This window comes from Crocuta crocuta, unplaced genomic scaffold (genome assembly GCF_008692635.1).
Source record: "Crocuta crocuta isolate KB4526 unplaced genomic scaffold, BGI_CrCroc_1.0 scaffold377, whole genome shotgun sequence".
Classification (NCBI taxonomy): Eukaryota; Metazoa; Chordata; class Mammalia; order Carnivora; family Hyaenidae; genus Crocuta; species Crocuta crocuta.
Window position 1 is genome coordinate 3039858 of NW_027528209.1, and position 25330 is coordinate 3065187.

Here is a 25330-nt window from a genome sequence, read left to right on the forward strand (position 1 = left end):
GACTTGAGGGGCGAGCACAATCGTGGCTATTGTGAGCATTTCACTATGGGGCCACTAATTTCTTTTCTTTTCTTTTTTTTTTTAACCCAGGAGGTCTCTGCAATCTGAAAGGCCCACATTTTAAATGTTTAAGGATTTCAATCTGGCTATGTTTTCTACTCCAGTCATAGAGTAGGAAGAAAAGAAGCAATACAAAGAGCGAGCCTACTTCTTTTGTGGAAGTCTGGCATAGCTAAAAAGTACTAAGTAAAATAACTTAAGTAATTTATACTCCATACGTAGGAAATACTAAAATAAATTCTGTTTCAGACAAAGGGAAATAAATGCCCAGCTCCTGACTACATAGATTGAAAACAGTCTGTACAAAAACATTATAAATCAATGTAGGGCTTTTATGATTATACGTGACCATGTCGGGGGGGAATGCCCCAAATGATCTATGTGTACGTGAAGGTGTTACTTAAAACAAACATAAAGTAATGTGACCGCCATAACCACTTTACCATCACTGAAATTCTCCACACCTCTTCAAAGCTCATTAGTACTGTTGATACCGATCTGCCAAGATGCTGAGGTCTAGAAAACACACCAGTTTACACTGTTTAACGGTACCGTCTTTCTGCATATACAAAGCCAGGGGGCCAACGCCTTGGCGCCAATTCGCTAGTATATGAGAAAATAGCTTTTAAAGCCAGTAATAAATAAAGCTAAACTTGACCTTCTCAGCAACTAAGATCTAAACACCTCTAATATTTACATAGATCAGGTGAATCCATACCTTCCTTTAAAAAAAAATTAAAAAATAGCCACTAACAAGGAGTAAATGGAGTTGGGAAGAATGATCACCTTCAAAGGAGAACCATTCCAAAACCCCCAATCCAGCAAACGGTCTAACAGCGGATTATGCACAGGGAGAAGGGGTTAGCCAATGACTATGCCCACTGTGGCCCCACAGTTCCAATGGCTTCCAGAAGGCAGGCTCAGGGTCCAGGCACAAACTTGTAGGATGTAATACTACCGCCCACAGTGACATCTTTAATGTATTTGGTAGGCCTGTTAATCACCCGATTTGTTTATCTGGGGTTTATAGCTTTTGAATACCAATGGAAAAAAAAAAAATGAAGTGTATAACATTTCTTTTGTGTTTCGGCCAAACAGACAAGCCATATTTAGAATTAAATTTGTGTGTATCTGTGTTGTATTAAAACACCACACTGGGACCTCTCCGTTAAACTTAGGCCAGCAGCCTTGTTTTGTTTATTTTAGAAATACTACAAAATTTATTTGCATAACAAACATATGTAATACATTCGAACAAATCTTGAAAAGATGGAAAAGGTTTATTAAGAGATGGGGAGACCCCACCATAATTGCTGGGTGTGTGTGTGTGTGTGTTAAATAAACCAAATATATGANGGCTCAAAAAATAAATATTCAAGAGCATTAATTTGTTTCTAGATGTGTGCGTGCAAGTAAAACAGCAGTCATAATGTGGAAATTTCAGTCACATTTTGCAACTAATTGGAAGCAGATTAGAATTCCGCCTCGGGGGAACGTTGTCAAACTAGAAGCTGGAGCAAATGAAGAAAGAGGTGAGGGCGTCGGGAAGAGCTGACAGATTTACAGCGCTCAGGGCTATAAACGGGTGCGGGGCGGGAAGGAGGGCGCGCCCCCGGCCGCGNGCCACGCCCCCGGGCCCTGGCACTCCATCTGCTGCCGCCTGGAACAATAAACGGGCCTTCAGAGCAAAGCAGCGGTCCTGATAAGATAGAAAACCTACAGACTGATAAACTGGAGCATGCAAAAGTCGGAGGCAAGGAAGGTTTCTTTCTTTTAGAAGTCGGAGGGGGGTGGGGGGGGCGTGGAGAGAGAAGGCAAGCAGATTGTGGAGGATAATCCAGCAATGGAGTAATGGAAACAGCTGCTCGCTTTCTACTTCAGTGTCTGGCATCTGCTGCGGCATCATGGAAAGGCTGGTGGAGGATTTGGGCAAGGAATGTAAATGGAGACAAGTGGCCAAATGGAGTTTGAGGCGGAAAAAGCTCGATTGCTGTTTTTAAATCACGCTGTTCCCTTCGGGGAGCAGAAGCAAACCGTATTACTTAACTCGGATTCCACCTTCAAAGCGGTGTGGAGGTTTGGGAATGGGAATCGCTTTTCAATCAGTGCCCGAAGATGGGAAACAGCATAAAGGGAGGGAAGCCTAGCTGTTGGAGTCGCCTCCACTGGTCAAAGCGTTCGGCCCATCTGCCAGGGATCTTCACGGAAAAGTTAAATTCGGGTACTTTTCTATGTATTTCACTTACTTTGAAAAAATATACATAGATTCTTCCATCACCTCTGCTTACTTCTCAACCGGCTCAAGGGGCAGTTTCTGTTTGTTGTGCCTATTTTCCCCTTGGTTGGAAAGATTCAGTTCTAATTTCATTTCCATCACAAAGGAATTGGCATAGAACGAAAGCGCAGAAACAGAAGTGAAGGGCTGCTGTGCTAGTCATAAGCCTATAATAAAGCACAGATTTGATAGCATTATCCATGTACTGTGGTGAACCACACACAAATAAACAGTTCTCCGTGAAGAATGAAAACCCGAGGCTTCAACCCTTCCAATTCAAACATTATTGTTGCTTTTAACATGAGCCATCCATAAAATCGGCCAAGGAGGGGACAGGAAATCCAAAAGTAATCTGGCCTGGCTACACACACTTTGCAAAACAAAAGTCAGGAGATGTTTTCCAACTCACCCTGATGATGTTCCAAGAGAAGAATGGGTAAAACTGTAAAATCGAGGCATAAAAATAAGTTGGGATTTTTATGCCAAGCGAATTCTAACGCGCAGTGGGTGCAGCAACCCGAAAAAGCACAGCCTTCCAGAAAGGGGCAAGCTTGCTAACCGAACCAGGAACAACTTAGACGTGACCTCTGAACCCTCAGTGATGGAAGGCGAAAGAACAACAAAAAGGTGCACCTAAAGGAACCAGAGGGCCAGACGTGCTTTCCTAAGAAACCGAACCAGTTTTCTTTAATCAAAAGGATGAAGGGTGACTTCTAGAAGTTTATGAAAGTGTGACCAATTGGAACGTGATCGTCTGTTGCTAATTGAAGTATATAAAAGAGTCCATTTCTTAAAACATACTACAAACACTTGTTTTGTTGTTTTTTTTTTTTTTTAATTCGCTGCCACATGACAAAAACCAGAATCAAGTTGACTGGTGGAAGATCAGTGCAACCAGAGACCACGCTATTATTTCAAACTGTCAGGGGAAGGCAGTAAAATTGCTACCAGGTCTCCTTAAGTTACCCTTCAATAAAAAGAAGCCATCAGGGAAATAAGAGGAAAAGAAAACACATCAAAACCTTAAAAGTCCCTTTAAGTAAAATTATACGTCTGTGGCACCATGCCATCTGCTCTCTGGTTAACATAATAAGCCCATTCCACAGCTTAACTATCTGCTTTCTAAAATCATTAGACACAACACCAAATATAATCAATATATTTTCAAACTGTAAAAGCTGCATTCACATGGCATTATTGGAATATGCCTAAAAGTCTCTTGTAGGCACATTTTTCTTACGGTCCTAGCTGACAATGAGGATTCCCAAGAGGCAAAAAGCTTGGTGGTTGAGCTGGAATAGTCACAGTGAATAATAATCAAACTGAGGACGAGGGTGGGGATGAAGAGGAGAGAGCAGCTTTGAAAAAAATCAGCAGTCGTATTTACTCATTGCTTCAAACTCGTTTGTTCTAACAAAAACACCCTTTCCCTTTGAGTTCTCTCTTCCAACTATAACGTACTGTTTTTTTAAGTCTTCATTTAGCAGGGCGCCTGGGTGGCTCAGTCGGAGAAGCGTCAGACTTCTGCTCAGGTCATGATCTCACCGACCATGAGTTCGAGCCTGGCATGGGGCACTCTGCTCTCAGCACGGGAGCCTGCTTCGCATACTCTGCCCCTCCCCCCACTCACGGGCATGCGCTCTCTCAAGAATAAAAATTTTAAAAATAAATCTTCACTTAGCTTCACCGTAAGGGGGGTGGGGGGCGGAAAGCCTTCTAAATACCAAATGCGATCCAGGTACTTCAAGGCCCATGACCCACTGAAAAGCATTTGCTTCCAAGATCCTTTATTTCAGTTCTTCAGGCAAAACCCATGATCTCTTTTCATACCGTACGTACCACAGGTATTTCTAACCAAAATCTGGCACATACGCAAAATTCTGCCTAAGGTGCAATGTGCCAATCTCACTCCCTTGAAGATACTCTGAGTTCTCAAGTAAACATTAACAAATAACCCAACTGCTGGTCAATAGATGAGGAAAGAGTTTAACTTTCCATTCAGTTGCTAAAGCTTTGTTCCAATTGCCAAAATGCTTTAGTTTAAGTTAAAAAGAACTTGCAACAGACAGCAAGTAGGCACTTTGTGAAACTTCATCTGGTTCAGGCCCACCCGGAGGGGCCGGGGCAATGAGGTCCCCATTTACTCTGTAGCAGAGTGGAACATAAAACCGACAATGACATTTCTGGTAGGGAAAAAAAGCCCATACCTACTAGATATTGTCAGTCTACTCCCAACCCACTATCTACATATGCAATTATAACCTACTGCTAAAAAAGAAAGCACAGGCCCAAAATGGAGTCACTAATGCCAAGCCCCACGTCAGCGAAACAAATGAACGCATCAATTAACTACGGCTTTAGCCTCTGCGTAGGAATGCAATCTTTAACTAGGTGATCTGGGATTACCTGGTCATGGTCAGCACGAGACAGAAAATCTATCCAAAAGACCCCTTCTCTCCTCCTTAGGAAGGCAACCCCACCTAAAACAAGGTGACTCTGCCAATAAACTTCCTTGTCCTACACACTTTCTACCTTTAAAAACCTTTTCTTTTCTATGACTCTCCAGAGCTCCTTTCTGTTCACTACACTGGATGCTGATTCATGAATCCTTCAACAAAGCCAAGTTGATCTCAATAGTTACTCAGTGGTGTTTTGCTGCTTAACAGATATGGCAAGAGCACTGCAGATGAGGAAGGAGAAACACAGGTGTGGTAGCCGCGAAGAAAACTTTTGGGTTGTCTTCCTCACCATTTCCAAGGACAGGGCCTCAGGTGAGTTCCTCTCGGTTCTGAGTTCTACTCCCTTGCCTATCTAACTGGCTTTCTGCATTTCCTCATTTGATTGGAAGTCCTTGCCAAATCCTCTCCCCACTCTACCCAGATTCCACACTGGGTCATGCTAGTGGTTACCAGATGGGGTCCAACTTAAAAAACCAGACTGGGTCCGATTGAAGCTGTTCTGGGTCCAATGCGAGGTCTGAGATGAAAAATATTTGGTTTTAAGCTAAAGGCTGTTGCTTATGGGAATCTCTGAAGAACAAAACAAAACAAAACAAAACAAACATACACACAAAAAGCCACAAAACTGATAGCATGGGTCAAGCCCTTAAAAGCTGTTAGAGCACTCACTGCCCAGCGCAGGGCCCTTCATGCTAGGAAAAGTTGATGAAACATTGATGGAACAGCTTTAGATGGACACTAGGTCGCCTGCCAACCTCCAGAAATGTTCCACGTCATAGGGTGCCATGTAGAACACCCACACGATCCCTAACCCAATGACACATCCCTCTTAGTTATCAGTTTGGCTCCAAGACAGCCAGAGACTTAGCCAAAAAAATGAGACCCTTAAAACCTAAAGAGTTAACTGCACCACTTCCAGGCATACCTGCTTATTTGGTGTCTAAGAACTAGGGTCCCAGAAGCCATAAATCAATATAAAAAATGGCAACAAACAAAACAAAACAAAACGTACTGAGCTTGTCTTCTGTCCTAAGAACTTGAGGACATAAGCATAGGGTTTGGGGGCTCCCAAACAGAGCCAGACACAAATGTGGGTTAATCTCCACTTGTGGCCAGGGTCCTACCAAATAGCTGCCAGCCCTCAGGGGACTTAGAATGGCCACCAAGAGGAATGCTCCTATTAGATAAGAACATAGAAGAAGTGTACTTAAAAGCAATGATTCCCAAATCCAACAAACAGAATGGATTACCTATTTTAAGCCTCCAAAGTCTTCAAAATTCCAAAGTAGCTACATTGAAAGACTCACTGCAAAGCGCTAAGGAAAAATTAAAACTACAAAAAGTACACAAAACAAAAAACTCTAAACCTAACCCCCACTGCTTCCCTACACCCTTTGAGTGCTGATTCTATTGATCCTTTATCTACGTCTACTTTTCACTCTGAAAAGACTATTAAATGGTTTTGAAATAAGACCACTGGAGGCTACAGGTGACCATCATCAGTTATCTTTCACTCCTTGGACAAAGGGCCTCAGTTTAAAAATTTCCTAAACCCAGGGCACCTGTGTGGCTCGGTCAGTTAAATGGCTATGCATCCAACTCGTGATTTCAGCTCAGATCATAATCTCACAGTTTGTGATATCTAGACCCACATGGGGCTCTGCATTGACAGTGTGGAGCCTGCTTGGGATTCTCTTCCCCCCACCCCCAACTCCGCCACTCGCCAGCTAATGGGCTCTGTCTTTCTCTCAAAATAAATAAATAAATGTTAAAAATTAAAAAAGATGCTCTCCCTCTCTCCCTCTGCCTCTCTCCCCCACTTGTGCATTCTCTCTAAAAATAAAAAAATAAAATAAATTTCCTAAACCCAAACGACATCCTCAAAAGTGTCTATAAACAGATTATCTCCTCAGATTAATGAATTAATAAAAAGGCAGAAAATAAGCTGAGGTCATGACAATAGGTAAGCACTCTAAAAAGACTATGGAACATGACAATAGACAAAATCTGCCAAATTATAAGCTTTAGGGACAAGCCCTCAAATGCCCTTGGAGAATGTCATATAGGACCCTCCCAGAGTTGACAGCGCTCAGGAATTTTCCCTTTTGTTCTTTGGGGTTTTTTGGTTGTTGTTGGTTTGTTTGTTTGTTTGTTTTTTAAAGAAAGAGAGAGCCTAAGTGGAAGAGCGAGAATCCCAAGCAGGCTAAGAGCTTCACAGGAGGCTCGACCCCACAACTGCGGGATCAGGACCTGAGCCAAAAATCAAGAGTCAGACACTCAACTGACTGAGCCACCCATGCCCACCTCAACAAAGGAATTCTCTGGTAAATTGCTGTGTTATTTCCCTTAAAACGCCAAAGGCAAGCCAAAATGAAAATTAATGAAAAACCTCACCAAATTCTGGTGCATGCTTTAAACCCCCTCGAAGCCTGCAGATGGGGTCCTGGGAAAACTAACAAAAGCCAGCTAGGGATGAAAGTTCTTAACTAGAGTCACCTCTCCCAGATCTCTGTGGCACCCAGCAGAAGGAGGAAAATAAGTTTTGCACTGTCTTTGGGGACACCTCTTACGTCCAAGAGGTTGTTCAATATTGCCAGAGATATTTACTACTTATCCCGGGTGAAAACTGTCAAGATACTTTAAAGAATCTTTTTTTAGTAGATCGCCAAATTGGAAGCTTTTATTCAGAACATGATAACATGTTTTTAGGCGTTTTCCCCTAAAATAAAACCTCACCCAGAAGAATACCTTTTCTAAAGTCTTTGTGTAAGGATCCCTAAACCCTTAGAAAACATAAAAACCCCAGCATTTTTTCAAGTTCAACAACTAGATTAACGTTGTTGGTTTAATTAAAAATAGGCATGTTGCTGGAGTTATTAACATTGAATCCAAAGCAAACATACAACTTTTTATTCTGCCTGGGTTTGTTAATCGAGTAACTTCATGTTATCTCTGCTACAAAATTTGTCAACCAGAAAAATGACTTGGGACAATGACTGAATTGGTCTAATACCTAATGAAATTTTCATAGGTAATTAAACATAATTGTTAAGAACAAATGATTTAAAAATAGATGCAAAGGAGATAAGGTTTCTCTGTGAACTTTTCAGCAATTAGTCTTCAAAATTTTTTGGCTGCTATTTCTTAGCTACTTTTGCTAAGTTAAATGATAAGTCCACTGAATATCTAGATCATCTACAAATTAAGTACTGAAACATTACTAAAAATCAGTTTCTCCACTTTGGGCTTCTTTTACAGAGGAACTGAAGATATCTGGGTCTAATAGTAAACATGTTTTGTGCCACAATGGAGTTACTATGTGAAAATGTGTATTTCTACAAATTAGGAAAACTACTTATAAACTTGCCAAGCCACAAAATGCTAGTGTAACAGTACGCTATTATTTATTTCTTGAGTTTCGTGAGAATATAATTTTTAAGGGCTAAAAATTCTAATCTATGTAAGTGGAGCTACTCGAAATAATAAGAGAAACATCCTGTATTGCAAAGAAAGGAGGCTGTGCAAAAAAAGAAATCTGTGAGTGGAGATGCATTTTGTTGAAAGAAAAATAAAAGTAATTCTTTTGGGGGAAGCGGTTATTTCAGGATGGGCAAAAGGAAAAACAGATGACAAAATCTGGATGTAAAAAATAAAGTCTGTGGGGCGCGTGGCTGGCTCAGTCAGTAGAGCATGCTACTCCTCATCTCAGGAGTTGTAAGTTTTTTCGGTTTTTTTCTTTCTTTTACAAACGTCCCCGGATTAAATCCTAAATGAAGTCTTTGTGGCTTAGAACTAACTTTGAGATTTTTCAGAGGGTCCCTAGAATATCTGAAAAGATCTGTTTTCTCTTCTTATAAAATGGGAACTGTTAAACTAAGTAGGCTTATCTGGGTCCCCTGAGTGGCTCAGTCAGTTGAGTCTCCAACTTCAGCTCAAGTCACGATCTTGTGCTTTGTGGGTCTGAACCCTGCATCAGGCTCTGTACTTACACCTCAGAGCCTGGAGCCTGCTTTGGATTCTGTGTCTCCCTCTCTCTCTCCCTTCCCCACTCAAGCGCCTGCACGCTCGCTCTCTCTCTCTCTCTCTGCCTCTCTCTCTCTCTCTCAAAAATAAATAAACTGAAAAAAAAAACCTAAGTAGGCTTATCTGATATGTTAAATTACACAGGAAGCATTGTCAGATAAAAGACAATACTAAGACTTCTTTTTTCCCTTTCCCTTGCCCAATACCAAGACTTCTTTATGTTGTATTTGACATGACAGACATATATGATTAGTATTCCCGCAACTGTATAAAATTCAAGTCCAATATGTCCTGCTATAACACTGTCATAATTCCAGCTCTCATTTTAAAATGTGTCTCATAGAAATAACCAAATTTTCTTCTCAATTTCTTATAATGAACTTTCAACAGATCTTTAACAATTTTTTTTTTTTAATTTTTATGTTAAGTAGGCTCCACACCCCATGTTGAGGCTTGAAGTCATGACCCAGAAATCAAGAGTCGCCTGCTCTACTAACTGAGCCAGGCAGGCGCCCCTAACAACGGACATTGTTTTTTAGTCTTTTCACTGTCAGACGGTTACTGTTTTACTCAAATGCTTTCGAAAAAGTGTTCCTGCAAAGGTATGTCATCTTAGACTTCACAGAAAGAACTCTGGCAAACAGGTTTCTGATAACTTAAGATCGTAAAAACTAACTGGTTAACAACTTCCAGAGCTAATGGAAAAAGGGGATTCAAGCAGAACAAAAATTAATAACATAGGGCTGAATGAAAGGAGGATGATGATTATAATTTTTATGATTTCTTCGCTGAGACAGTGCTAGTTCTTTAATGTTGTTTTTCCAGATTTGAGGGAACTGTTTCCCTTAAGCTATTTATGACTTAATAATTTGGTGAAGTATGCCTTTATAAACAAAGATGAAATATTTACTTTCCCCGATTCCTCCAGAATTTGGAAATTCCCGAGTATTCTTTTAATGGCAAAATAGTTATTTACTTAAGCTCAATGAGAATCCGTTCTGTTTGTAACAGGACACAATTGGAAACTGTGTTATATCACCAAGACTTTGACTGGAATCTTGTATTTGAGAGACATGTGCTTAGACTTGGGACCAGAGTGTTTTTTAAAAAACGGGTTGACTTTATGGAGCTAGAATAAAGCCCTTGGAAAAACTGGCATGGTACCCTGCTTACAAGGTGCCAGCAAAGCAGTCTTAAAAAGAGCTTTTTTGGTCAATCACTATTCTTTCTTTTCTTTTTGAGTTCATTATTTATCTGAGAGAAACAGAGAGTCAGGGAGGGGCAAAGAGGGAGAGAGAGAAAATCCCAAGCGCGCTCCATGCGGCCATGGCAGAGGCCTTCGTGGTGCTCGAACTCACGAAACCACGAGATCAGGACCTGAGCAGAAACCAAGAGTCAGACACTTAACCGACTGAACCGTCTAGGCGCCCTGGTCCATCACCGTTCTTGTTGCACTTATGTAAACGATCAGACCAAGGTTAAAGCAAACAAATTACTTTTACTGCAGTTATCTTTGGTATAACCTGGAGAGAACTGGAGGGAGAAAAAAATGTTTGCACCTTTAACTATATGTTAGATTCCAATCCTATTAATTGCCTTTGAGGTTTTGTTATTTACCTATACCTGGACCAGGCCCTGAATTCTTCCAGTTTCTTACAATATCTGGCTACAGGTCCAACAGACGTTGCTAATTTTCTCCCACCCTTCTGATTCACAGTCACTAAGAACAAAGACCACCCTTCAGTATCCTTGGAAGAAATGCACCAGGTCCTCCTTACGACTCAGCTGGCAGCCAAACTTGAGAGACTTGAACCTCAGATACACAATGTCTCTCGTAGCTGAAGAAGTCTCCACCGACAGCTCCTGTACTCCGTACTCCTGCCAGAGACCTCCAAATCAAACTGACTGCTTAGACAAGCAGCCGACGCTGAGGTACACTGCTTCTTTCATAACCCAACCTCCAAACATCGGTTGAACTTGCCCCTGGGCTCCTGCGCCTCAGTTTCTCGCAAACAAATCAGCCCTTCCTCTATTTTCTCAGACTCCCTAACCCGGAGGGTCCATTTCCATGTCTCTGGTTAACACCCCCAAGCCCCGGGGAACCTTATACCCTGGTTCGGTACAAAGAAAGGGATACAGAACCAGAGTAAGCAGAATAAAACCATCCGCATGCTCTACAAACCTGTACGTTTTACTGGCTCCCACAGCTGTACCAGGGGGCTCTCAGGATTCCAAATCAGCTCCCTTTGGCAGGTCTCAGTTTCCCTGATTAGCGTAAATATGAGGCTATGATTAGGAACCCATCCTTAACTCTTGAAAGCACTACGGAATCCGCTGCTAATGCAAAAGCTGCCCGCCAGACATTCTAGACTCTCTGGCCAACATTATTCTGGAGAATAGGGCGGCCCATGCTTATCCTCGACCTGAACAAGGAGGTGTCCATGTTACAGCCAATACTGCCCGCTTCGCCTGAATTAACGTTTCCCTCAAAGTTCAAACTCGGCTATCTAAGATGACTGAGCAGGCCACTTAGCTTAAAAACGGACTCCTAGAGCAGTGTCTTTCTTTGACTTAGTGGATTTTGTATTGGTTTGGGTGTTGGGGACCATGGCTTCAAAGTGCACTCCAGGCACTGGGAATTATCCTACTTACGATATTCACAATAATCTCCCTGGCCAGCGATATTCTCTCAGAAGCTTTAAAGGCATGTTCGCCACCGCTAACCACCAAGCAGATGAGCCCCCTAAGACTGGAATGCCAGACAAGCATTGAAGAAAATAACCAAGTAAAAACTGGTGAGCCTGAAGCCGCGCCCCAAGAATACCACCCAAAGAATCAACTAAGAACTGGGAGAACGTCAGACGGTTCACTGGCAGCGCTGCTAATACCTTAAAGTCTGATCACATCTCTCACAGTTTAGCTAAACCTAATCAAAGGGGAAAACTGAAACAACAGGTACAAAATGGAGTCACTTGTGCTAAACACCACATCAGCAAACCAAGACTTAATGCTAATCTAATTGCAGTTTCAGCCTCTCCCAGGAATGTAGCCTTTAACCCATCATTACGGGATTACCTGGTCAGCTCCAGTGAGAAAACCAAAAGACCCCTTCCGTCCCCCTTAGGAAAGCACTCTAATATAAACTTCCCTCTCCTGCCTGCCCCCTTCCCCGCCTTTCAAAACCTTACTTTCCCTACAGTTCTTTGGAGCTCCTTTCTATTTGCTAGATGAATACTGCCCAATTCGAGAATCCCTGAATAAAGCCAATTTGATCTTTCAATTTACTCAGCTGAATTCTGCTGTTTAAGAATTTTACATACACCTAGGAAATGTGAGTTACAGGGCAGCAAGCTGATCCGTATATTAGCCTCTAAATGATGACCTAAGTCATTCCCGAGGCAAAGATTTCACCTGTTCTCTTTCCCTATCTATATGCTGAAATGTACAGATTGAGAATACTCTTCATTAACCAACAATCCTAGTGACGAAGGCTTCTATCCACCGTGATGTTAGCGACTGCCCAGTATCTCCTTACTTCTGGCTTCCATGTTCTACAAGAACGCTACACAAGGGAATAAACTGTTTAGTATTCAAGCGAAACCCGTGATGTTCAGATCACTGGCAAGTTCAGAGTGCTGGCAATCAAAACTATGTTGTGCTGCGGTAATTACTATGAAAAACTTTCAGTGCTTAATATTAAGGAAGAGAATAACATGATCCTTCCACCTCTTCTACACCTCTAGCGTGTGTTCAACATGGCAATTATCTGTGCTCAAGAAGCAGAGTTTAAACTGCAGGGAAACTCAATTATACCCATGACTTTTTAAGCATACACTTCAAAAGGCAGGTTTCATCACCTTCACATCACTGCACAAAATCTTGTCCCCAACTTCTAAAAAACAGATTTTTTTATGCCTCTCCCACGAGGCAAACGTCACGTATAAAAATGATTTCTTGTTAGCTTCTGGACCCACTTTTTTGGTTTGTAAAAACAGAGGGATGACTAAGGCACGAGGAAAGACAAAGAGAGCCCATCTGATTTAGCCAGTTCCCAGGGCCCCTCTCCCAGACGTCATTACCACCCAGCCTAGAAGCGCCGCCATTTAAAAAGAAGAAAAAAAAAAAAAAGATCATACACTTGTTAACAACAAACATACACACTACTTCGCTACTTTTAAAAATGTAAAGAAACTAGGAGCAGTAGATTTATGATTTAAGTGCTTGTGGCTAAAATAGCTTTCCAATTATCAAGGGCCTCTTAGGAAGAGCAAGAATGCATTATGTGTTAATGACCACAACCAGGGTCCCTTCTTGACTCTTTTGTCAGAACCCGAGCAGATCTTCCCCGCAGCCTCACCATTAACATGTCTGTTTCCTGTCAGCCCACTCAGAGATAATGTCATTTATCTCTGGGAGGCACAAGCCCAGTCATTAGCTTCTATAAAAGACCTCAAACAAAGGCCGGATAATGTTTCACCCAGGGCTCTTACTAAACCCAGAACCAAGCTTAATGTCTAAAAGTCAAGGACTCAAAAGTTATCATCGCTGAAAGAATATTTTCCCCATTATCAACAATCCTAGATACAGCTCTAAAGAAGAGCAAGGTCTGGTCCAGTAAACACCAGTGCAAAGTGCTATCACACACAATTAGATTAACCGATAAACGCTGAACAGAGTTAGCCTGGAAAGAGCCTTTACCCCTCCGGCCTCCAGGGGGAAAATTGACAGAATAATTCAGGTACTGACTAAATAGTGAGATCTTTGAAGAACTGACCCCTCATTGTGATTGCCTGCAGGAACTGAATAGCCATTATAAAGTGTTCAATGGCTGGGCTTCTGGAAATCTTTTAAATAAAAGTGGAACTGGTTAAAATAAATGTAGGAACATGTGTTTTCACAGCGTTGCTCATATTACTGCAATTTCAAGTTTCTATGAAGTACCAGGTGAACTTTTTTAAATTAAAAAAACACGCACTCACACACAGACACAGTCAAAATGGGAGCAAATCTCAGCCATTCAATCCTTGTTTTTCAAGCTGAAAACGAAGAACAGATGGTCCTTTCCATGTTGTTTGAATCTGGTTATTGAACACCTCTGTGGTTAGGGAGATTTCTGCTTAGCACTTTCGGCATATAAAATGCTGCTTAGGAAAAAATAAGTCTTTATAACACTTTAATTAAAACCATCTTGGAGCCAAGCAATTTCACCTGAAGAACATTCTTAACCTGGTGACACTTGGACAATGACTCCCCCACCCCACACACACACTCTTTTTTTCCAGACTATTTGCAAAGTTATTAAAAGTTGCGAAACACTATTTATCTCCTTTAGCCCCTTGTGCGTATTTTTTTTTTCATCTCTCCAGCACACCCGACCCTGATACATTTCCAATGCCACGTACGCTCAGGACTCAGTGATCGGCTTGGACACACAGACGCTCCCCAGTTCCTTGGGTTCTCACAGAACATTTGCTCGGGGAACGGATGGCCTCCTCACCCACCTCAAAAAGCCCTGTCCCCCTCAGAGGCAGCTTATAGAAAAGTAAGGAGCGGGCTCAACACTGACTGGGAGCCACCCTTAGTTACCAACGTTTTTAACCGCTAAATCCCTTATGTGGCTTTCAAAACAGTTTGCTGTCTGACAACAATAGACTTTGTTCTTTAATTACAGCAAGTGACCTTTCTGCCCTTTTATTTCACAGTAGATAAACTGCACTCTCTAAGCAGAATTTGTAGGGCGCACTAGCTTTGGGGGCAGAGGGGGGACGCACATTGTCCACGAAACTCGTTAATCAAAATATGTTCTTAAACCGCTCCCGCTCACTTAGAAAATGTGCCAGAATTCCCCAGTGAAGTGTAAAAGGCTTCTAGGAGAGAATAAAATAAAATGAATGATATCCCTTATAGACAGGTCTATTTGCAGACACCACCTTTAGGCTGTTAAGGACCAGCTTAATGAAAGCAGTATGATTATCAGAGGAGTAATTCTCTTTTCTGAATATGTACTGAGTCGTCAGGGCCCTGAGACACAACTGTAAGATCTCCCGTGCCTTTCATGTGTCTTTAAGTATCAGGTATTTTTAAGAATTCTTCTACGTAGTTTTGAATTTTCCGGCGATCAAATAAAACCACGTACGCTATTTAGCCCCGGCCGAATGCCTGTGTCTGATAAGTCAAAACTGTAAGACAGCTCAGAAGGATACAGGCAGAAGAGCCTTAATACAGGCCATTATGCTTCAAAAGAAAGGGGGGGTAAGGTGGAGAAGCAGGTTTTAACAACCCAAAGCCAACCCGTCAAATCTACTTATTCAGACATGTCACTGGTGGCTTAACCACAAAATAGGCTATAGAAATATAGCTCAAACATCTTAGAATTATGGCATGTTTTGATTTTGCTCACGTATTAAGGGAGTGGCGACTTTTACAACATACTTGTGGTTTCCACATAAAGGAGAACACTCATTGATTTAATTAGGTTTCATAAGGTCCAATTTATCATGTTTTACATGACTTTGTGTAGTGTAGAAACAGAATAAACAGACCAAAAATAGACATTTAAGCATGCTGTGAAAATTAACCGGTGACAGCAAGTCTTATGAATCTCCTGTGAAACCTTTTAGCCAGGGAAACACACACACACACACACACACACACACACAGAAGAAAAACGTGAACACATACAACCCTTCTTCCGTGTTCACACTTGGCCGCGCCATGAGCCACATCTGATTGCTGAAAATTAATCATCTTCACTTTTGAGGCACTTACTCCAGAAAATCAAGCCAGGCTGAAATGAAAACATTACACAAAACGTCACAAGAAACCTTTCTCAAAGATGCCTCGGTGCTGAAATACTTGGTCAGGTAAAGCGGGTCCTACGAAATCTTTACCTGCTCAACAGAGGACCCTCCTATCGTTAGGAAGCCGTCCCTAAATTGAGGTCTCATTTTTCCATCCACGAGTTAGTGGAATCAGAGTGACTTCCCTGGGTGGCATTTGTCCGAGCGAGTGCCATCTCGGGGAGCCCAGGGAGCCGAGGAGGCAAGGATGCTTAAGTACTGGGGGAGGGGGGGCGCAGGGGGAGGGAGGAGAGCCTAAGGACCCAGGTCCCTGAGCCAACACCCCCCCGCTTGACAGAGAATGGCCAACATAACACGGCAGGATTCGAGCCCCTCGGAGCCATCCCTGAAGGGTCCCTGTACCAACACCGGGGGCTCCGGCTGGCGGCCGGCTGGCGGTGGAGGGCGTCTAAAGGCGCTGTGCTCTCTCCCCTCCTCCACCCCCCAGCCCCATCATGACTTGTTTGCTCTTCACGTATGTAATTCACATTATCGCCTTTATACTGCTCCCGACTCCAGATGAGTTGCACGTATATGAATAATTTAATTCTTCCATTCTTCATGCAGTTTCCTCTGTGACTGGAAAGTGAAAAGAACACAAAAACTGGAGAACCGACACCGTGCTCTAATCTCAGTTGCCATGACAGCAGCCTTTGAGATACAGAAATGTTCCGACTGCCAGCTAAACAAAATTGTTGAATGTGAACATTTGGCTGGAAGATTAAAAGGCTAAGGGGAATGCAAAAGGGCAGTACCTCCCACATTCCAGGCAGCAGTGAATCCAATCAAATGGTTCTGACTCCTTAACCACAGCCATTGTGAGCACTGGATTAGGGCAATTCATCTAGATAGTTAGAGCAGATTAGAAGTGCAATTTGAAGACTATTGGCAACAAAAGTAAATGCCCTACTGTACTAAGTAATAAGAAGATTTCAGAACGCCTTTTAGCAGAAATGATGTGCAACCACGCAATGAAATGGAAGAATCGAAACCTGGGATTTTTAAAGACGCATTTAAAGTCATCAATGTAAAATGCTGCCTGCCCAAAGGCATACGAATAAGAGAAGCGACCACTGGATTTCTGTGAGACCGGCGTTATCTCCACTTGGATGGACCTTCAACAACTTCTAAAATCATAAAGTCAGAACTTTCTTCCTGCACTCCCAGCCCTGAAGTCTTCAGCACACAAAAAACGAAAACCCTAAGGTCTGAAGACCTTGAGCAGCGGATAACTGTCCACGGAAATAGTCATCCACAGACGTCTTACTGTTCTGATCAAGTTAGAAAGAGCAGAAACACCGAAGTATTTAACAAGCACATTTCCAAACAACCATGCCATAAATCACAGGATATGAATCTTTGCTTCTGCAAGGCACTGCCTGCAGGATTAATCTAAAGACTGATTTCACAAAAACATTACTCACACCCCCAGCTCGCTCCCAACCCGCAGGGTGGACAGCACTTGCGGACAGGACCCAGCGTACCACCATCACCAGACCAGTAAGTCACAGGCCTCCAGCACCAAAAGGCCCGGCCCTGGGGGCAAGTTTTGCAAAGGCAGTGCCTAACCAGACCTCTGCTCAAATGCAACCCCCAATTCTCGTCTCCTCTGGCGGTTTTCAGGAACAGTAATCGGCCGGCCAAGCCTATTTTTTCACTTGTCTGAACCAACCCTCCCATCCCATCCCATCCCGTAGGCAAGCCAGAAACCCACGGGAGAACACTCAGACCTCCAGCTAAGAACTGGGCGAGGGAACCAGGGTATAGTCCTAAAAAGCCACCAAAACCATCCCAGTTTTTCCACACTGGGGAAAAAAACCCCAACGACCCATGGACACCGAGGCTGGGGTTGCATTCAGGACCAATGAGAGGAACCCAAGCAAGGGTGATACCCTTTGACAAAACTAGTTTGGATAAAGTACCCAAAATAAAATAAAACAAAGTAAACGAAATAAAAATACACGGGCTGAGGGAGGAGTGTAATTGAGAATCCTCCACCTACCTCCCCAGGGAGGGACCATGAGCCCTGCCCCTAAGGACACACTACCAGAAATACTAGGGCTCTACATTCACACGTAAGACAGCTCTCCTTGGGCGAGAAACCAGGACAGGAGTCAAGTGGGTACGGGAGCAGGTTTGCTATTAAAAGCACGCCACAACTGGCTGACTGGCCGGGAGCCCGGCTGCAGGGCAAAAGGCACTTCGGGAACAGCCAGGCCCTCCCACCTGGGGACTCGAACCCTCAGCATCACAAGCAGCAGAAGCAAGCGCTAAAATCCGTGCCCCCAAGGAAGCTCCCCCATTCCAAATTTTCGTGGAAGGGATGCAGAGGACAGAAGCCTCACAAAGAACCAGAAAGCACGAAGAGGAAGTGTTAAGGCACACAGAAGCACAACCGCCCCCCCCCCCAACACGCACACACAAATGCACACAAAGAGGAAAGTGGGAAGTCGAGGAAGGCGACTTTATCCTACCTTCTCGGTTTTCAGTTTCTTGATTCGCCTGTGGCTCTCCTCCTCCTCCTCTTCCTTCTTTACCAACATAGGGTTTCCCATGAGCCCTGAATCCGGGGCACTTTTGCTAACTTCCCCTGCAGACGCGCCGCTGCCACTCCCAGCGCCCCCGCAGTGGAAGGGGCTCGCGCCACCTCCATTGCTCTTGGCCCCAAAGCCATAGAGGTGCCCCCCGGAAGGCGCCTGGCCGCCACTGCCATTCTGGTGGCCCTGAAGCAGGTCGTGCTTGTCCTTCCTGGATTTCCCCGCATCCTTATCCCGCTTGGCGCCTCGGCTGCTCTGGCTTTTACCTGCCTTCTCCTCTTTGCTTTTCCCACAGGAGGCCGCCCCCGCGGTGGCCGCGGAGGTGCCGGTGCCGGTACTATTGCCGTTTGGGTTGCTGACGCCGCCGCTGCTCACACTTTGACCCAGCGCTGAATTCATGCCAGTTGCCTCTCCAGGGCGCCCTTGGACTTCCTGCCTCTTGCCAGTGCTGCTGATCTCGGGAATCCCATACAAGGCAGCAGAAGGCAGAGATTTATTAGCATCCTTAGAAGTTTTACTCCTTTTCACTTTTGATTTGCTGGTCTCTTTGTGTGAATTCCCCTGGGGAGCAGAGGGCTGAACAGAAGCAAATTTTAGGCCATCAGCTAAGGCTGCGGTAGCCCCGGCCCCGCTGGAGGCCAGACCTCCGCAATCCTTAGAGTTGCTGCTGCTAGTGGTGTTGGTGGAATTATTCATCTCAAATTTCTGTCTGTCCTTCTCCAAATCAGCGTCCAAATCGATTATTAAATTTCCAACCCCGATTTCCCAATCATCACCACTGTCATAAGTATCAACCGTATTTGGATCCACACCTTTTCCTGCAGTAGAAATGTTCACTGACATCCTGAAGATGAGCTCTCTAGTATAAAAATCCGATGAACTTTCCTTTGGAGATGAGGGGACATCCGTTTAGCTCCGCTGGGCTTTCTCTTAAAAAAAAAAAAAAAAATCTTCTAATCTTCCTCTTCTTTTTCCTGCCCCAGGAATGTGTCCAGGGATTTTACACCCTTTAGTCCAGGTCCACCTTTTCCTGTGAAGGGGGGAAAAGTCGAATATTTCTTGTCTGGGTGTTACCAGAATAAAAAACGATTAATACTGGGGGGTCAGTAAGGGGTACAGGGAAAATCGGAGAGAGGAAGGTGGCTCCTATATTGTCTCCACAGTCCAATACCAGGTTTAAAAGAAAATAACCAAACCCAAAAAACTTACCCATGATAGTAAGCATCTTACAGTAGCTTTAAAAAAAATCCCTTTAGCAACAGCACAAGGATAATCACTTTTTTTAAGTAAGGTATTAAAATATCTTAAAGATCTGAGTCAAGTTCAGAAAGGTAAAAAAAAGAGAGAGAGAGAGTTTAGGTTCTCTTTTTTCCCATACATGTGATACTTAACCCCAGAAACACAGCCTAAACACTCTGACGAGGGAGGAACACAGCTTTAAACATCCCTAACCATGTCCTAGATCTTGCAATTTCAAAGACCAGACCCTGGAAGTTCTCTTGAGGCTAGTTTCAGAATTATGTTTCTCAATTTTCCTTATTTCTAATTGTATGACTTCTTTTTACAAATTGTCTGGGCAATCAGTTTTTTGTTCCCAGTAAGGAACAGGAAAAACAACCAATAACTAACTCTCCCCCCCCCACCCAGCAAACGCATACTGTCTCTTCACCAACAGTTTATACAATGTTATTTTTGAAATACACACACATCTTTAAGAGCATTTCTCTATAAAAAGGCAGTGTTTTTTTTTTAAAAAAAAGGCTGAATACCTGCCTTTTGAGGGAAAAAAATTACATGTAAACAATTCTACCATATTCCTAGGTCACAGACTTGCTCAATCTGTTAAACATGGGGCCACTGACTGTACGGGGAAACTGATTAAGACATGTACTTTAAGTAGTCTGCGCCAAGGTGGCCTCAATGACCGCAAATGAGTGTGTGTTTGACAAAGATCAGTTAAAACGGTTTTTAAAGGGATCAGCCCCTTTTAACAGTTGATTGTCGAGAAAAATAAATAAATATACATACACACACACACACACACACAGACATTGCTTACCTTTAATCCTTTATCATTTTTTAATTAGGCCAGCAAATCAAAATGCCTTTCCCACTCCACTCGGCAAACAAGCCTGTGCCTCATTTTACTTAAACACCAAATGATCAAGAAGGAAGAAACCAAATAACACATCTCAGCCAGAATAATCACTCGATAACATTATTCCACCTCCCCACCCCCCTTTTGGCAAACGGATCAGGAGTCCTTTTCTCCTTAAAAAAATGTGTCACTGTACAGCTGGAAGATAATGTTTCACATTCACAACAGAAGCACCAAAGGTTTTTTTTCCTCTTAACAAGCATCGAGAATAATAGTTTTTTTTATATCTATATAAAAAAAAAAGAGAGAGAGAGCTTAGAGAAAAAAGTTTTCCCAACTTCTCATTCCGCCTTCAGTTCCAGACTTCAGAGTCACCGTGATCAGTAAGTAATGATCCCATGTAGCAAACCTACAGGCGTCCGCTAGTAACAAGACAGAATGTGCTAACATCGGGATAAATTAGTGAAAGGGAAGAAAGAATAAGACGAAACGACTGAAAATCTGGGCTGGATTCCGCCTGTTAGTCGGGAAGTGGCATTTTTCCGCCCGTCCTGACAGATTTGATTTCTTGAACTAACTTAAGAGGAAAGGAGGGGGAAGAAGAGGGGGAGGGGGAGGGGAGGNTCGAAACCCAAAGGATGTGATGTTTTCCTGTTTTATGTTGTTTTAAGAAAAAGGAACCCAGTTCCTAGTAGTCCCCTGGGGGGGTGTGGGGGGGAAATCCGCCGTCGCTCAAGCCAATCACTCATGTGGTAATTCGATAATTAGAGTCAAAAAAAAATTTTTTTAGGCGACCTTTTTTAGGACAGTTTTTCCCATTGATAGTCGCAGCAAACGGTGCGTCTCCCTTTTATTTATTTTTCTCTCCTCCTCCTCTCTCACCCACCCCCTCCTGTGTTTAGTCAGATGGCCCCGGAGCTTGGCTTAGTATTTTTAATTAGCTGGCGTTTGGAAGCTAAAAGCAGTAATGAATTGTTGATGGATTGGAAGTGGAGAGTCGCTTTGCTGGAAATGTCGGGGCTGGGAGAGGGGGATGGGCGAGTTAGCAACAACCAACCATCTAAAAGGAGCGATTTTGTTACAGTGCAAGCCTTTCACATCACGTGAGGATCAAGGGCTCAATTGGTTGTCGTGAGAACAAAAATGGTGACAAGCGTATCAAGAAAATACTGATCTGGTCTTTAAAAAAAAGCTGAAGGTCTCCTGCCTGCNGAAACATTTCTCGCAGAGATCTAGGCTCTCGGAAGTTCGAAGGAGTGAAATGTAATGAGCACAAGAGCAAAGCAGATGTTTTAAAGAAACACCTTATAAACCTCTCCTCAACTTATCTCCAATTTGTCGGCTTTCCTGAGGGGCCAGGGATGGGGACGCCTAGCAGAGGGGGGAGGGCACCTCCAAGCTACTTGGGTTTTAGGGACCCCCTCACGTCTTAAACAAAGAAAAACATTTTGCTAGCTCGCGAGCCAGGTCCTGTAATAAACACACCATTGTTGCTCCATTTGTGGGTTTGTTTGGGTTGGGTGGGGCTTTTTTTTTTTTCTTTCCTTAATGGTGTTTTCGCTGCTTGCTTTTTTAAGGAGGTGGAAAATGGTAATTATAACCATTACATGTAATGGGTGACTATTCCCTTGCTTAATATTAAATTATTGGGAGCTAGGATGTGGCAAGAGATAGAAATCGGCTTGTTCTGCCCTTGCCCCCATTTTCCTGGCTCGGGTTGGAAGAGGGTCTTGCCCGGCTAGGACAGGAGAGGGAGGGGGCGAGGTGAACTAGGGAATGGACACTGCAGATCAGGATATGTAACTGTGTCACTTTTATTCTCCTTGGGCTGCAGCCCAAAAGGTAATTTACTCTAAGTTACCCCGAGTGCCCAGTCAAGCTTAATTTGTGTGAAGAAGTTACAAATGCTTCACCCTCCACTGAATAAAATTCACCCTTCTTGGGTTGTTGTTCTCAATGCAAAAGCCAAACCCTGTAACTAGTTCCTCATTTCAATGCATAAAACTCGCACATTCCCCTGCATGAAGTCCCCGCTAAGTGCTATATAGAGACACACCACGCAACCGTACTTACGGTCTGTATTGGATCGAGTTGACCTTTTCCTTCTAACTGCATTGAATGTGTTTGGTTGCAGCCGCTTTATTTTGGAAATTATAATCTCTTCAACAAATTTATTATTAAAGAAGATGGACCATCAAATGTCACAGACCGTCCTGTGTATTTTTTGTAAAAGCAAAAAATTAAAATTAAAAAAAAAAACAAACAGAAAGAAAACAAAAATCCCCCTGGTGCACACACACAACAAGCTTGTTCTGCAACACTGAAATCAGGACTGAAACACAACACACACACAGGGGGAGTGGAGCAAAAGGAGCTCTCAGCCTCTATACCTGAAAGGGACTTTTCTTTGTTCCCATTGCCCTTTCGCATCGGGCCAATCAGAGAGCAGCTTTTATGAAACTGGGCTCTCTCATTGGCTAGCTGCTTTCTCTTGGCTACTGTAGGGGGTTGAGATACACACACGTATAAAACACACACTGAGAGCGGGTGGGGGTGCGGTGGGGGGTGGTTGTGGAGACAAAGCGTTTTATTTTCCAACCAGATTGGGGATGGGGAACCTCCTGCAGTAAGAAGGAAAAAAAAAAAATGGTGCGCCCGTTTCAATTACTACATCATTCACATAAAACACTTATTTATTAAAACAAATCTCAAACAGGCTGCGAGGAAAGGATGTCGGTAAATACAAGTTTGATTGTGTTATCTTGGGGGAAATAATGTATGTGATCGCTCGGTGGCACAGGGAAGCCAAATGAGCCACTAGCGCGTAGCGAGGAGAAAAGGGAGGCTGGCTGTGTGGAAATGACTGCGAGCGTTTTGCTGGCTTCCCTTCCTTGCTGCAAGGACTCAGGAGCGCGAACTCCCAAAGACTGATTTTCTGTATTGCAGCTTGTGGCTTTCAACCCTCCCCCACCACTTTGCCCTTCTTCCAATTTTTTTTCTCCCCGTGTCTCTCTTTTTACTCGCTGATTAAATAAGAAAAATCGATCTGGGGGTAAAGGCGGCGGTGGGGAAACAAGTAACCCTTTTGTTTCCAGTCTTCTTGCTGTACAAGCACTGAAGTGTGAAGGCTGGCAACCATTTCACCACCACGACGTGAACACTTCTTCCCTGGAATTTGTAACAAATCTTTTCCACCTGGTCCTAGGCGGCTCCAAAAAAAAATTAAAAAACAGAATAAGGTCCCAGCCAACCATATTAACACCTCGGGCCAGCCTCATTTGTTACCAAATCGATTTGTGGGAGATAAATTCACTAGAAAGATTAACCCCTTAAACAGTCCCAGTATGCATTTTTAAACGGAACGATGGTCAGAGTTCCCCTTCCCCCAGATCTTTAACCCTGTCTTGGGGAAAGGGAGGGGAGGGGAGGTCAGAGAAGGGGTGTCAAAGCCCTCTGACCACTACTGGCTCAATCCACCAAGAACAGAGAAATATTTTACAATTTATTACAGGACGAATGCAAACAACCAAGTTAATGGGACTCCGAGGTCACAGGATAAGAGAGGTTATAGAAAATACCAAGTGCAGTATTGTACTGTAACAGCTAATATACTTAAATTAATGTATTTATATATATTAAGCCTTTAAAGCACTTTTATTTTTTTTAATTTTTCACTGTTATTTGCCATTACTTTTAGGAGCTACAGTGTGAAGATTTTAAAGTCAAAGTGTACTCTGAATTTCACGGAAAGCATCATGATCCCAAGCATTAAAGACCCGGCACTGAGGCTGTGTCTTCAGAGTCAAATGGACATAGAAAGTGGATTATTGGTAGCAAAAGACAGCTTATGATGTAAACACTCAGTGATGACTTTGTGGGTCAATAAAAATATTTATGTCACATGTTTTACGTAATGTCTATTGACTCATGTTTGAGCTTTCAATATATTTAGTTCTTTTAAAAAAATGGCGATTAGTTGTTTCACTACCCGCGGGGAACTCAATTTAATGCTGCAAATAGTAATAAACAGCACTTTGCATCCTTTCCTGAGGTATAGAAACGAGAGGAACACAATCTAGAATAGCCCTTAGATCTCCCTTAGATCTGTATTCAAACCAACGCTGTACATCAACACAGAAAATGGGGCAAATTAGCCACCCTCCATTTTAGCTTTGATGTTTGTTTCTATTTTTAAATGTACGGATTTTTACCATTTTTTATGTTCCATTGATAATAATAGCACCATATGGTGATTTTTTTTTTTTTTCTAACTTTTCTTCTTTTCGAAGAGTGGTTCCTCAAACCTCCAGATCAGTCTTGGGCACTTTGAGTGTCCCTGGAGTATGCACTCCATTTCAGCCATTGGAAGACCACGGCCACCCCAAATGTTATATCCGCTTGGAAAAATCAATGACGAGCTTTTACAACTGGAATTTCAAAAGGCCCAGAAAAACAAGACCTGAATTTGGTGAGGTTGGAAAGGGTAGAAGCATCCCTCTAACACTGCTTTGGGGGAAAAGCAGATCACTGGGTCTGCAGCATAGGCTCAGCATAACTAAAACCAAAGCTCCTAATACTCAATCTGATCTAACCCTAACACGACCACCTAGCCTTAAATCTTAAACTTTTTTGTTAAGTAAGCAAAGGGAGAGGCTCAACTGGTCAAAGGTAGAGGCTCACGACAAACTCATCCACGCATTTAACCCAAACCATTTTCCCGTCTTCCCAACGTCTCCGCACTCCATTTGCACCCCGCCCCCATCTCCTGCTCTCCCCACTCTTCTCCTAAGATTTGAATAAGCCAGAGTTGTTATGCTGGCTTTGCGTGTGTTTGTTTTGTTTTGTTTGACAAAGGGGGCAATCAAGAGACATCAGAGGGCTATCAGCTAATTGATGAGTGAAACTAAGATAATTAACTACCAGCTTTAGAAAGTCAGAGCTACTCCCCTCACAAAAATCTGGAAGTTCTCGGATTTTAGAGAAGATCACTCTACCTCTGGCTCTTATCAAGATAAGAGGACTGCGCCAGTCTTCATATT

The 25330-nt window shown here is 43.1% G+C and overlaps 1 protein-coding gene across 3 annotated transcripts in view; it reads right to left on the minus strand.

Annotated features, from left to right (window-relative positions):
* ZNF608 (zinc finger protein 608) overlaps window positions 1-22600 on the minus strand; it is a 114872-nt gene extending 92272 nt beyond the window's left edge. For 2 of the 3 annotated variants that reach the window (XM_077753023.1, XM_077753026.1), the window contains exons 1-2: window positions 22365-22600; window positions 18131-19223 (exon numbers count right to left, since the gene is read on the minus strand). In XM_077753023.1, coding sequence (XP_077609149.1) covers window positions 18131-19036 — 906 coding nt within the window. In that variant the 5' untranslated portion in view covers window positions 19037-19223; window positions 22365-22600. Of the gene's footprint in view, window positions 1-18130; window positions 19224-20252; window positions 20792-22364 lie in introns of those variants that run through there. The other variant, XM_077753025.1, reaches the window with a different exon arrangement.
* Window positions 22601-25330: the final 2730 nt, after the last annotated feature.